Source organism: Alnus glutinosa, chromosome 1 (genome assembly GCF_958979055.1).
Source record: "Alnus glutinosa chromosome 1, dhAlnGlut1.1, whole genome shotgun sequence".
NCBI lineage: Eukaryota > Viridiplantae > Streptophyta > Magnoliopsida > Fagales > Betulaceae > Alnus > Alnus glutinosa.
Genome location: NC_084886.1, coordinates 10,483,039 through 10,497,824, shown reverse-complemented (window position 1 = coordinate 10,497,824; position 14,786 = coordinate 10,483,039). Strand labels below are relative to the sequence as shown.

At 36.4% G+C, this 14,786-nt stretch overlaps 2 protein-coding genes and 1 non-coding gene across 9 annotated transcripts; 1 reads left to right on the top strand and 2 right to left on the bottom strand.

Annotated features, from left to right (window-relative positions):
- Positions 1-467: 467 nt before the first annotated feature.
- On the bottom strand, positions 468-5,735 carry LOC133871884 (uncharacterized). Of its 7 annotated transcripts, none has more exons than XM_062309364.1 (5): positions 3,907-5,734; positions 3,022-3,106; positions 1,692-1,744; positions 1,226-1,624; positions 468-859 (listed from the first exon to the last, which is right to left on the bottom strand). In XM_062309364.1, exon 1 carries the CDS (start codon positions 5,306-5,308, stop codon positions 3,998-4,000), a length of 1,311 nt encoding a protein of 436 aa, XP_062165348.1. In that variant the 5' UTR covers positions 5,309-5,734; the 3' UTR covers positions 468-859; positions 1,226-1,624; positions 1,692-1,744; positions 3,022-3,106; positions 3,907-3,997. The 7 variants fall into 7 exon arrangements, with proteins under 7 accessions (XP_062165348.1, XP_062165363.1, XP_062165369.1 ...); XM_062309379.1 differs by having other exon boundaries at positions 1,242-1,624; XM_062309385.1 differs by lacking the exon at positions 468-859 and having other exon boundaries at positions 923-1,624; positions 3,907-5,329; positions 5,471-5,735.
- Positions 5,736-5,889: 154 nt separating this feature from the next.
- Positions 5,890-5,971, top strand: TRNAS-AGA (transfer RNA serine (anticodon AGA)). The gene has a single exon. It is a non-coding gene; the product is annotated as a tRNA-Ser (tRNA).
- A 1,712-nt stretch (positions 5,972-7,683) lies between these two features.
- LOC133858509 (probable magnesium transporter NIPA2) lies at positions 7,684-14,479 on the bottom strand. The gene is made up of 9 exons (XM_062293984.1): positions 14,135-14,479; positions 13,656-13,845; positions 13,367-13,423; positions 11,174-11,264; positions 10,917-11,077; positions 10,282-10,409; positions 10,046-10,183; positions 8,527-8,619; positions 7,684-8,195 (listed from the first exon to the last, which is right to left on the bottom strand). Exons 2-9 carry the CDS (start codon positions 13,780-13,782, stop codon positions 8,022-8,024), a joined length of 969 nt encoding a protein of 322 aa, XP_062149968.1. The 5' UTR covers positions 13,783-13,845; positions 14,135-14,479; the 3' UTR covers positions 7,684-8,021.
- Positions 14,480-14,786: the final 307 nt, after the last annotated feature.

Sequence of the window (14,786 nt, the reverse complement as noted above, 5' to 3'; positions counted from 1 at the left end):
CTCGAGGGTGGTTGCGGGGCCGCCCCATGGACTGGGGTAGCCGGGTGGTCACCCCCAGGGTATAGGGTGGCCCGATATCCACCCCCAGACCCCGAAGGTGGCCGCGCGGCCTAGTGGCAACCACCTCCAATTCTGACGTGGGGCAGTGGCAGCGGCATTTGGGATGGGATGATTTTTTGTTTTGGTTTTTTTTTTAAAAGAGTGAATAAGAGGGTTTAGATCCAGTGTTTTGTTAAGTTTTGTTAATATTTACTTTTCTTATTTAATGTTAAGGTGTCAATCTTTTCATTGGAGGGCAAAAACCTCTTGGTTTTTGTCACTGCTATTCCCATTGGGAAGTAGCACAACAATATAAAACGAAGAACTTGTTAGCTCAAAAGGACAGTACAAGAGACGAGGGAGTAGTTTCCAATAACATTTGGGCTCTCCGCTTCATCAAATCAAATTTTAGGAGCTTAATCTTGATTAATCAAATGGGTACAGATTCTCAAACAAATTTAGTGTAGGAGATGATCAAGTGATTGAATCGGTAACAACAGAGTTCGAAGGCAAAGCCAGATGGTTAACACAATTCAATCAGATAGAATCCGAGTGTTTTTTTCTTCTTCCTATTTTACACTAAAAGGACTTGAGGAGACTAATAACCGGAGTGACATCACTAATACATTAAACTCAGGGAAGAAAAAAAAAAAAGCAAAATCGAGACATCACTGGAACACTAGGTGGTATGAGACATAGCTACCAAAATCTTGAACAAATTTATGACTTTTCTCTGAAAACTCAATGCGCAGCATATTTGCCAATTCAGTTCATAAGTCTGCCACCGTGCAAAAAGGATCAAAGTTCGCCTGTTCACATCCTAAACAGCAAATAATTTTCCAAGTCAAAATGCAAACGTTGTGAGTGACTAAAGCAGTAAACTCAGAAGTTTGCTTTTTGGTGCATGACATAATGTAGCCAATGTCATTTTTGACACCATGAAACTAGAAAATGTATAAGAAATCTTTGTTCGATGAGGCGTGGTTCCCAATTGATTGAGCTACCCATCAAAACTACAAAATGTCCTCAAGATTTTCATGCAAAAGGCAGACCAAGATGAAATGAGCTTTCCCTAAACAATTTATGTCACCATGTAATGGAATTATTGATGACCCAGAAATGCTGGTGATGTAAAAAGTTCAAATCAATTGAAAGGTAATATTGAAGAGAGTGGATGAGAAAGTACATAGTGAAGACACCACCTCCTGCCTTCCCAGGGATGTACTGTAACCCAATAGATCCAAATGCCCTCTGATTGACAAACCGGGGGTCGGAAAGAGTAGATGGCACAGGGATTTAATCAAATTATTCTCCTGTAGAAAGTGCTCTTTTTTTGAAAGTGTATCCAGCATAAATCTTTTGATCAGTCTTTGCTGAATATGAAAATTCTTCGGCAGCCACTGCTACATTCCCAACTCCACATCATAATGAGTTCAACATCATATTTGGAACTGTGTCCAGCAGACTTCTGTCTTCATAAATATGTAGCATAAAAAAAAAAAATTCTTCTAGAGCTGCTACAACACACAACTGCACACCATAATGAGTCAAAATCAACTGTTTCCAGCAGAGTATCACCCCCTCCCTAAACAAAAATGAGAGAATGAAAAATAAAATAAAATAGTTCAAATTTGCCCAGGTGATTGAAGTACCTTATAGAGTCGGGTGTTAATAGAGTACTAAGGATCCGCCTGCACGCACACGCCTGCGCACACAAAAATTACTGCATAGACCTATTTCAATGAAATAACTATACATTTGAACAGAGCATTACATATTGCAGTAGATTTAATTCTAAGGTTGGAATTTTATCTAGGTACAAAGTAATATCTTCTTTAAGAGCTTTATGTGTTGAAGCACTCTTCTATGTGCACACAAGTGACTGTTCGCACTGTTCAATCCAGGTTTTTCTTGTTTAAATTGCAAGATGAAATTTTTCTAGAGATAGCAATTTGCCACGTCATGAAGCAGACACCATAATTCATATTCGAGTCTAATTACTTAAAAAAAAAAAGAAAAAAAGAGAGAGGACAAAATCATATTTGACTCCTAAGTTTAAATCTGATTTGAATTTAGTCCTTGAGTTTTCAATTTTAAGAATACAGTCTTTAGCTTTTGCCCAGATTTTAAATAGGTTCCTCTATCACTTTACCGTCGAAGTTAACGATTTTCTATTTGTCACGTGTGTCTCATTTGACATGCTAAGGTCTATCTCAGCGTCAAAGTTAATGGTTTTTCCTCTAACGCTATAAACCTAGAAGATTAAGATGACAAAGAAGATGATTTTTGTTTTTGGAGTTGGCGCCTTTTTTTTTTGTTTTGTTTATCTTTTGTTTTCTGTTTTTCTTGTTTTTTGACATGCTAAGGTCTATCTCAGCGTCAAAGTTAATGGTTTTTCCTCTAACGCTATAAACCTAGAAGATTAAGATGACAAAGAAGATGATTTTTGTTTTTGGAGTTGGCGCCTTTTTTTTTTGTTTTGTTTATCTTTTGTTTTCTGTTTTTCTTGTTTTTTGTTTTCATATGGATAGTTTAGCGCTTAATGATATGACATTGATATTAGGTGTTGATATGAACGTTAATGTGTCAATTGAGACGCACGTGACATATGACAAACCATTCATTTTGACGGATTTTGAACAAAACCTAAGGACCATATTCTTGGAATTAGAAACCCAATGACCAAATTCAAATCAGATAAAAACCTAAGGGCTAAATTCAAATCAGATAAAAAGTTTCACACTGCAATGAATTTTAACATAAAAATTTACATGTGCAAGTGAGTCCAACAAATTATTCTCAAACCCACCCCCACCCCCACTCCACCCCATCCCCCAGAAAAGGAAAAAAAAAAAGTGATGCTTACTGATGTACAAAAGCATGAGGCCTTATCACAAAAGAGAAAACGGAAATAAACTGTATTTGAAACTTGATTAGGTAAGTCCGTAGCTTTCACCTCATCATATAAGTTAGAGATTTCACCTCACCAGTTCAATTGAGTCACTTTCATCAAATGATGCAGGTGGGCTGTGCCGTCCATTCCAAGTGGTGCCTGGTTCAGCCTGGCCTGGTAGGGAAGAGATATAGAGACTATTGCTACCCAGCTCAGTGATACAAACAGTAATAACGCTAACTGGTCCCTTTGCTCACACAAGCAGACACTCACAATGCAGGTTGAATGCCATGATTTCTTTTTCCAATCAATTCATTCCCACAATGCACTTACATGTTAAATTGGCTGTGTTCTCTGTTGAAGTATATATATATATATATATACACTAGCAGGTAAACTTACATATTGAAAGCCTAGTGATGATAGCCTGTCCACACAGCTGAATAGGACAAACACACCCAGCAAAAAGTGAAAAATAATAGATAGATCATTATATCAAATATGAGCCTCATTCGACTATAACTGACTCTAATTTAATTAGGATTAAAGTTTACTTGAGTTGAGGTTCAGAGTTATAACTTTGACTATAAAGTAACATTCAAGCCAATGAGTTCTGACTCAAATGACACTTCCCCATAAGGAGGTAAACGGCGAGTTGGAGTTCCACTCATATGTGTGTAATTTAGAAATTAATAAAAATATATATAACAGTCAAAATACACTAACCTAGTAACCTTAGAATGCATTCAACAATCATCTGAACTTGTACCCATTTTGCCACCGGATTATATCAAAAAGATTTTTTTTTTTTTTTTTTTTTTTTAAAAAAAAAAAACTTTTACAAAATATAGTTACATAAAAAATATAAATAGATAAATTTTTGTCCTTATTGACTAGAATCCAAAGTACATAGATCAGTGTACAACAGTAACTAATTGAAGAAAGTACACATTATAATTCAACAATTCTCTGACCTTTACACTGCTTTCCATCACCATAATCACTCTGGCAAAACCTCTCATAACTTCAGCCTAGCAAGCAGAAAATATTTTTTGGAACACCACCTTAAGCATCAACAATGAATTGGTCATCTTGATTATCTCCATCAACCTTAGTATCTCCATGAACCATACCATTCACATGGTGCAAATTCTGCATCATTTGTGAAAGATAATGGTTGCTAGCACTATTATGATCAGAAAGCCCAGCTGGGTGAGCAGTCCATTGAGAGACAATCCCAAGCAACTGGCTAGTAAGGTTCTGTTGCTCATGAAGAATTTGGGTCTGAATCTGGCCCATTTCTGCCCGGTGCTGACTCAGCACCTCATCAATCCTCTTCTTCCATTCGGACCTTCTCCTATTCATCCTATCATGCCACTCTCTCTCATGAATCAACTCTTCCTCTCTTCTTCTTCTCTCCCTCTCCTCGCTCTCCCTCTCCATAGCTTCCCATTCTTGAATCCTCTGCTTCCTCAAATTCTCCCTAGCCTTCTCCTGCTCCTCCCTCTCCTTTTCCCTCTCTTCCCATTTCCATTCCCATTCTTTCTCAATCTCCACCCGAACGTCCTCTCTCCTCTGCCTCTCCTGCTCTCTCTCCACCTCGTGCTGCTCGAACCGAGCCTCAAATTCCCTCAACTGCCCCAACTGGTTTGCAAGAAACCCCCATGCCTTCTTCTCCAACCCCTTCAACACCTTCCTCTTCTTCTTCGAATTAGACCCATTCATTTCCACTCCATAAGAAAAACCAGCATCCCTCCCCTCCCTCATGCGATCATTCCCATAAAAATTCTCCTCGACTTCCTCCCCATCATACTCAAACCCCAAAGCCATAACCCCATCCTCAACCCCATTAATCCCCGCCACCGCAAAATCCCCATTCCCATCATGACCCATTTCCCCAAACCTCATATCCATCCCCCTCCCCACGAACCCTCCACCATTCTCACCACTCATAACCGCCACCAAATCATTATTATTGCCATTCGCAACCGCCACATCCCCAAAAACCTCTTTATACCTCAAAAAATTTGACCAATGCGTAAGCCCCTCTACCCAGTCAAACTCCTCCCTATTATTACACTCCTCGCCGCCCGAATTCTCCAAGTCGGGCTTCTTGATCTTTTGCTTGACAAGCAAGTACTGGTGCCTCATGTTCTGGACCTTGGTGGACACGTCCTTCCAAGTCCATTGCCAAGGGAAGGTGATTGGATCGCGAGCATGGTGCACCGAATTGACATAACAAGCAATGGGTTTGAACTTCTTCTCACGGGTTTTCATCTTGGAGAGGGTCCCCTCGGAGACCATCTCGCCATACTTTAGGATTAGGGTTTTCTCTTCTGCCTCAGTCCATTTCTTTCTTCTCGGAGGAGTCATCATTTGGGTACCAATAGTTGAGTGCTAGTAAATTTTCCCAAAATTAGATTCCTACTCCTAGTACTATTATCACAGCATAGGGAATTGTGTGGCATTTAAGAAGAGCACCCAGATGAAGAAAGAAAATAAAGAGAATTGAGTAGCAAAATGAAGAAAAGGGCTTACCTTGAGGTGAGGGGTAGGATGGATTGGGACTGGTGGAAGCTCCGGAGGGGGGGGGGGGGTTTTCTCGGGAAAATTGGGAGAGAAAGTGGAAGAAAGAGGAAAACTGGGTTTGCTACAGCAAAAGAAACCAAAAAAAAAATATCTGAGTAAATTGTTCGTACTAGTAGTTAGGAGTTGGAACAGTTGGGCTTTTTTCTTTGTTTTTGGTTAATGGGTTAGGCTTAGTGGGCAGTAAACCAGCAAGTACAAACTACAAATGCAATGCTTTCCAAGTCTTCTAAAACTGTTGGGAATTTTTGTGGGATCCTCCGGAGGAAATATAGGAGGGCACAAATTACAAATTACAAATTACAAAACAAAAGGTGGTATGTGAGTTTTCATGAGTAATATAAAGTATTTAGAAAAGTATTGACCATCTGGTGAGCATGCCGGAGTGGTTATCGGGCATGACTAGAAATCATGTGGGCTTTGCCCGCGCAGGTTCGAATCCTGCTGCTCACGGTTTTTCCTATTTAGCTTTATTTGTGGAACAACAAAGCAAAATCAACATTTCACCCAATTTAACATTTTGCGAAATTTAGGGCTCTTCCAGCTAAATTGCACAAACAACATCCGTTATAGGATTCCCAATCTTCCTATTGTCATTGCTATAACCATTCTTGAGCCTTTAAGCTCAGAGCTTGAGATGGTTTCTATCCTTCAATATTAGGGTGAAAATACAAATGCGAATACGGTTGAAGTTATTAGCAATATCCATATTATGTGATTATTATTTGCATCCGCGTAGTTATTGCGGCTATTATCTGCTATCTGCATATGAGGTAATTGAGCGTCTTGAGCCTTGAAATTGTAGTTCCTGCTTTTAGTAAATACATAGATGCATTTATAGTTGAACATTATTATTTAAATCACACTTGCTAATCATTTTGCCATGAAATTTTCATCTCATACATTATTTAGCTTCATGCATCATCCATTTATAGTGGGTAAAAGGAAAAAATATTGACAAGAAAAACCTGCTATCCGCATATAAGATAACACAAAAACATCATTTTGGTGAATTTAATTAAATATATATGTTAAATATATACAACATATTATATATATAACGGGTATGCAAATATGGTTATTAACTGCATCATCATACTTAAAAACCTCTATCTGCATCCGCACATGCGGATAATGATTTTTACTAATCACATTCGGATGCGCGGATAATGGATGCGAGCGTTATTATCCGCCCGCATTTTCATCCCAACATTCCAAAAGTGGTAAACCTTTCCATCAATTAAAAAAAAAAAAAAAAAAAAAAACTCAAATTGGCATATATAATGTATGAGCCAAAGCTTGGAGAGCATCTAGTGAGGAAATAAATAAGCTTAGGGTCCAAAGCTTGAGGCCCATTTTACATAAAGCCTCACTCACACAAAGAGCTAAGAAAGCCTAGGAGCTTTCTGCCTACAGACAACAGTTGTATTGCTTCAAGCTCGTCATGTGGCAAGCATCAAGGAACTACCTCCAATGAACCTCAAATTAAAAAGGGCAGCCCTCTCCAAAAATCATGTATCTTAATCTAACTATAGTTAAAAAATTTGGCTTCATTGCAGCCTTCTTCCCTTCAAAGACCTCAATAAGTTTGTCTCTCTTGTCTCTCTTCCACAAAGGCTTCCTTCCATCTCTTTGTCCTGGAACTTTGATCTTTTAAAAAATGCTCTTGCATATACATCTCTTCCTTTTTGCCAAGCCTAGTCTAAATTTTGGTTGCCACGAGTTTATTAAAGATGAATTGCGGTTTGTAGCTTAAACTTGCCTTTTAGCAGCAGAATTTTAGGTGCATTGCTAAAAGGTGAAAATATGGGACTTTAATTGACGAAAAATCTTGTTCGTGAGCAACACTAACGAAATCTCTTTCCAAAAGCTTAAGTTTATAGGAAATGATTAATTTAATCATTTAATTAATATTCTAACACTCTTCTTCATGTGTGGAGTCAAACTCTTCCTTAACAAGAGAGACTGAACATGTGAAATATTTAACTAAAGTGTTGGGAATTGACACATACAAGGTTCAAACTTAAGACATTTACTTCAATAATATGTTAAAATACTATTTATCTCAAAAGCTTGAGCTTATAAAAAATGACTGATTTAATCATTTAATTAATATTCTAACATTGTCTACATAATTTTCTAAAAGGTCATAGCAGATCAGTCAATTTTTGTTGTCTTCTAATGAATAACAATAGTCATAATCTTTGCTCAACATATTCACATGCTAAAACTCTGTCCAAGAGAGGAAAAAAGAAAAGGAAACGGCCTATGACAGAATTCCTACAAATTTTAGAACACATCCCAAAATCTTCAAATTCACAAAAATCTTCCTCCTCCACCCCCCAAATAAAACAACCAACTTTGCCAAGCCACAAGCTTTACAAATTTATGTTCTACCCTCATTCTCCCATTTGTGCATCACATCAAGCTTCTTTCAATGTCAGAAGTACTTTTTACCTGGGGGGTTATAGCTGAAAGACCATCCTAAGCCTCCTACATGTTTCTATCCAGTATTTGAGTTTGAACTGCGGTTGCTTTGGCTTACAAAATCAGGGGATTCCACAGTTTTGCTATTTCCCATATCCTTGGTTTTGTGAAGGAGAAATGTCCCTGATAATATCGTGACAAAGCCACACAATTCAGTTGCAATCTGTGATGCATTTTGTGAGTCCCAATCCTGCATTTGTAAGAAAAAAAACAAAAAACAGAGATTATGATGCAGTAAAAAGCATACAAATTCAGTTGAATACTATATACTTCTGACCCCCATCAACTTTACATCAGACTGAATCTCTCTTATTTCAATAAAATCCCAAGCCCAATTCATGACAAAAATTGGCCACATCAGTTTTTGGCATGTTTTAAGGTTAAGGGTTCCCTGTAAAACGACCCACAAAACTATTAAATGCATTCTAATAATTCTACAGCATGTAAGGATGGTGGAATTCATCTGACGTGAAGAAAGGTAAAGCATTCCAAAGACGAATGAAAGATGTGTATAAAATCACCTTAAACATGATCATACTCGCAAATATGGTGAGCGATGTAAACATGACATAGTAAACGGGAGAAACGACAGCAGTGTTAAAGGTATCCAGAGCCTGCAAAGATGGATCCAGATTATAGATTAAGCATAATTAGAGAACTTGAAGTTGATTAAAGGCTGAACATCTCACACAAAATAATTAATTTTTCAATTCTTGATGGTACTTTATAATGTAAAACTTCATTTATAAGAGACAGAAAGAGCAAAATCCCGGTCACCAATTCAGAAATATACCAATTTAAATCCTAAAAGACATGTCTTAGAGGGCATAATAGCAGGTAAAGTCACACAATGCCTTCGAGCAGTAAATATAAAAATTCCTGAATCCTCCAAGCAGGAAAAGATTCACTCCTTAGACTCCCCCTCCTCTACCATCAACCAGCAATACAAAACCCCCCACAATACTCAAGACCATACATAATGGAATGATAAATGCATAGTTGAGTGTTAAAAAGATAATTTGATTTGGTTGATATCACATAAGCTGGTTATCTTCAAAGTTCAATGAAAATTTGGGTATGGTACCCCAAGCCCCTTGGCAGCTCCACCCATAATTACTATTGACTTGATCATGTAGTGACACAAAACTGGTTCTTCCTTGTCTGTGTTCTCAATTTTTTATTTTATTTTTTTACTTGTCAGAGATGTTGCCCTTGTTGTGCCAAAACTCTGCATCATACTATTTGAGTATTAACATAGGGACTAAATTTGATTTTTCCCTAATTAACTATTTTTGTACCCTAGGAAAATGGAAAATAAGGTAAGAAAGGGAAACAAGAAAATGCAAAACAAGAGTATAACACCTTTCTACTTCTGCTATGCAGGCTGCAGGTCATTGTTGTAACACCACATCATTTTCTAAAATTTTGATCCAGCGGTAGATAGCGAGGGAGAGAGTGAAAAAAATATAAGACATGCTAGAGTGTGATATCCTTAATTGAGGTTTATTGAGCTATTAAGGGATAACTTCACAAAAGGGTATCAAATTATCAGTCGTTTTGAGAAAATGATACTGAACTATCAAACGTCTCAAATTAGTGTATCCAAGTTTCCAAACGTCTCACTTAAGAGTACTCCGTCAGAATTTAATGGAATTTTGAAAATTTTGACAGAATTTAATGAAAAATTCTAACGGATGGTTGAAATTAAAAAATAAAAATTGAAAGATAAATACTCTAAATTGACACTTTTTAAAGTTTGGGTACCTTTTTTGCAAAAGTGATGAAAGATTAAGGGTTATAAATGAAGTTATTCCTAAGAATTAATAAAAAGTTGTTTTTCTATATTTGAAGACTAAAAAGATTGAATAAATTTCATTAATTAAAACAAATAAGAACAATTTTAGTAACATTAAAAAATTGAAACAAATAGGAACAATTTTAATAACATTAAATTAGTTTAGGGCCATGGCCTTTTTTTCTTTTTCATTGAATTCATAATAAATATATAGCAGAGACAATTAAAGTTAATCGAAAGGATACCATGTTCAAGTAATTGATCTGTAGAAGACAACACGCTACCACAACCAGAGTGAAAAACCATGTCTGGAAGTAAGTGAATTGATTCCTTCCTGAAAATGTAAGCTTCAAAGCGATCCCCACTGCTTTCACACACATAACCTACAAATGAAAAGGGAAGAACATCAGAACTACAGGGAGTAGCAGATCGAGTCAAACGTTATAATTTGTACTAGCTTCGTAGGATGATATAAACAGACCGTAAGAGAGCCCATGAGAGAGCAAATTCCAATGTACACCACCATATGGGTTTGTCCGTAGCGTGGGACATACCGGAAAATGAGGACACCGACCAGAATCACGACGAAGCTAGAATAAACGATGAATCCTGTTGATAACAAAATATGCTTAGTGAACCCAGAGGAGTCACGGCAACAGCCAAATGATCATGTAATGCTGTTTTACAATTTGTTGATTTGTTCATCCATCAAAGCCTCATGTATATTGGTCCTACCACTATTCAGAATAAATTAAGAATGCCTTATAAAAAAAAAAAAAAACAATTAGGTCTCGTTTGGCAAGTGATTCAAGCACCTTCATTTTTATGCATTTTTTAAAATTAACAACTTTTTGAGATTTCGTTGGATAATAGAGTTTTTAAAGTAAGAAACAACTTTTTTAAAGGAAAAGCTATACCTTTAAGCTTTTCTTAAAAGTGTTTTTAAAAAATAAATATTTTTTATTTTTTTTACCAAACGGACTAGTTTTGTTTTTATTAAATGCCTTTCTACCAAATAACCAGAAAACTTGGGCAATAATAAATCAGAAGTTATATTTTAGGAAAAGTCAGAAAATATTAAAACAAAGCAACTAAAGAGTAATTAGTCTCAAATACCTGGCTCTGTAGCGAGATGCCACACTTCCTTAACAGAATGAATATTTTTCTCCTGAGGAGCATGCAAAACAATACTTACAGAGCCAACCACACAGAGAACACATCCGAGCACGCCAAAGACATGCAATTTCTCCTCTAAAATAAAATGAGCTAGCGCTGCACTGAATAGTGACATTTTCTTAGTATTATTTACATGCATGCACACAAACACACATAGTAGAATGAAACAATATGAAAAAAAAGAATCAAAAGCCTACCTGAAGATAATACTTAAAGCTCCCAAGGGAGTTACAAGAATTGCAGGGGCATATGCATAAGCAGCAAAATTCGCTATCTCCCCAACAATCACTGTAAATGATTTAAATTCATCATGGTTACAATGTAGCAACTCCAGAGAAATACAAACTAAAAGCAACAGGAGAGAATAATAAATGAGCACAACTGTATGATTTTGTAAGACCCTGATGATGATATGCTGCAGACAGACCATAGCAGTTAGCCCAGGCATATATATAAACCCTGGGATATGGCTTTCTGGATAGCAAGTAGCATTTTTTGAAAGCATTCCAGAACTTCACTGACATCACAGTCCTTCTCTTTCATAAGAGTGAAACCGGATTTGTCTCATATTCCACAAAATGAGGAACAACCACTTGAAAACAAAAAATCCCTTAGTTAGTTGCCTTACTACAAAGCAGACCATCCAGAGATCAAGAACAAAATGATTCAAAGAATACATTTGATTCCAATATACCTTGCTTCAACCATTCAAGCCTTTGATCTCTCATTCAAGTCGTTCCAGTAACCATATTAGCAAGCTTCTGTTTCTAAACCAAACTTCATAATCTCTTCATGTTGATTGTTTAGTACTTTCCTATAAACAAGCATCATTTAACCGTCCACATTTCAAAAGATCAAAGGGGATGATAAAACATTCGGCTAAAGTTCTCCCGCATAAAGCAAAAGAAGCCTCGAAAGTGGGAATAATATATGTTTTACTCTTCTCAATGCTACTTACAGTTCTGCTTGCAATTTTGATCACTTCCAGTAATGGTGATTCAATATTTTCCAGTGTAATTTCAAATGTTAGGAATATTGAGTTTTGATAGTCCGTAGAAACTTTGATCTAACCTTCTCTTGATCGAATATCATGGTAGTGCTTCCAAATTTGCTAATTGTGATACGAGGAATTCTAGTCCTTTTTCCTCTGGAAAATATACCATGTACTGTTTTGCTCTATGAATATCAGGCTACACCTTAAGTTGTAAGAGATAATAAATATTGATCACAATCTCAATATATGTCCAATTAGGAAGAGCACATTGTAATGATTTCTTTATGTAAATCTTAACTCAATGAACCTCAAACCCCAATTTAAGAATCCAATTATGCAATGTAAATTATTTCAATATTCCAGAATTTTTAAAAGTTAACTGATCAAACTGATCGAACTTACTGCTGCTCCGGCCACATAGAAAATTGGGGAAAATCAGCTGGGATTATACTAAACAAATTCCCATGTACATAATTTATGTCATTTTGTGAAATATGCTTCCTTCCGCCCTTGGCCATATATGCTTCTCAAATGACCGATACTTCCAATCCAAACGCCTTTCAAGGAACAACAGAAACCATAACGAACATGGGAAAAATAAAGGTGGTGAGGTGAGACATGGTGGTCTATGACTAATAGTGTTATTTGGTCCAGGGTGATTAAAAAAAATGGCCAAAAGGTAAAGATACATACCTAAGTAAAATAGAAAGGATACAAGAAGTTTGAACTCTAAAATAGTGAGAATACAGAAGTTTCTAGAAAGCTTCTTTTGGGGGTCCATTTTTTTCTTTTCTTTTCACTAGCTTCCGAATCTGTCAGTGCTGTTTGCTCAGTGAAACAGATATCTGGTCTCAAATCAAAAGTCGATCTATAGCTCAAGTATCACATCAAGCCCAAGGCAATTCTACTTGTTGGATCTAAAAGCTTGAAATGATAACTTAGGACTTCTGAAGTATAGTTAGTAACACCTTACAAGTTACAAACCATTATATCATAACGACTAAACAAAGAAGAAGAGACCCAAATCTAAACTACTTGAGCTCAGCTACACACAACTCTTTTCACCAATCAGCTCTATCTGGTGACAGGCTCTGTATTTGGTATCCATATTCGTGAAGTGTTCAAAGCTAGACTAAACATAAAACAACTTGGGTTGTAGCCTTCATCGCATAGGAGAAAATATTGTAGCGAAGTACCCCCCAATCCCCATGTTAAAGAACTATGTGAATGCACTGAGTGGTTTTATATAAAATACGATATTAATTTAATCACCCCTCGATGTTCAAAAACAGTGACAAAATACGAATGAAATAAACAGAAAGTTACGAGGGTGATTTTTTTTGAGCGAGTGAAAATTACGAAAGATCATTCAGATTGAAGTTTACGAATTACTTACTAGTTACCATTCCAGCCCACCACCAAGGTTCATACAAGTATGTATACCCTCCCGATCCTGATCACAATACAGCCAAGCATTCAGTAAAAAAAAGAAAAGAAAGCTTATCAACTTAAAATCTTCATTTTCAGCAAAATAGTACTTATTCAATGGTCAATGGAAATTAAATCAAACTTAATTACACGCGAAGAACACGGCAAATTACATATACACATGCATGTATATTTGTTTTAGCTTTTTTGGGTAATCTATATAGACAATAAAAATAACAAGAAAATGGATATTGAACCTGCTCTGGTTCCTGTATTCCCAGCTTTTTTAAGACCTTTCTTCTTGATAATGAAGCTAGACCCAATAAAGATGCTTGATGAAACGGCCAAAACAAGTCCATGAGCATTGTCCGATGATATCCCCATTGATCAGAAAAGATGTAGAGGAAAAAATAAATTTTGCAGGGCCAAGAGATCCGATCCAAGCTCCTACATCCATCAAATTAAATCCGAAAAAGCCAATCACAAACACAATCCCAAAAACACAAAGACAAACACATACATATATACATAGCTGCATATATAAGACTCGTTTAGATATACTCCACGAGGCTTTTGTAGAATAGTACTACCCTTTCCAGAGGTCAGCCCGTTACACGTAAAGAATCTATTATCTCTTTTTTCTTTTTCTTTTTTTCTTTTTTTCACATATATAGCCAAAATACATGAAAGAAAAGAGAGAAATAAAACCATATGATCAATCCAGAACTATATATACCTTCTTGGCACACTGCAAAACGGGAATGGTGCTAAAATCCCACGTCCATGATCATTTCAAGAATCGGTTGGTTTGGTTGGCCTAATTCATATTAAAAAGAAAAAGAAAAAAGAAAAATGTACTGGTTTAAAGATGATTTCAAGGATAATAGTGCTCTGCCGATCGATGATGATGTTTGATGGGTTTTGGGTTGTGTTCGTGGAGAGAGAGAGAGAGAAAGAGAGAGAGAGAGAAGGCGTTTGAGATTGGAGGCGCGGAGATACAACGTTAAGTCCGTTACATTGCGTCTCAGAAACGAATGGAAAACGTAACCAAACTTTAAAGTGGGCTCCGAATATCCCGCGTTCTCTCTTCAAGCCTTATATCAAGTGTGGCCGGTGCATGCTCGTTTTAAATTCTTTCATCTTTTTATTTTATTTTTAATAAAATAATAATAATAATAATAAATTACTAAAGTAAATGAGTCTCAAAATGAATAATAACTTTCTAGAGCTGATACACGGTAACGTTTTACCGTCTTTCAATAGCCTCTTTTAACTAAAAAAATCAAGTTTTATTAAAAAATGTCATTTGATGGGGATCAAATGACATTTTTTATTAAAATTTGATTCTTTTAATACAAAAGGCCCGTTGGAAGACAGTAAAAAGTCTC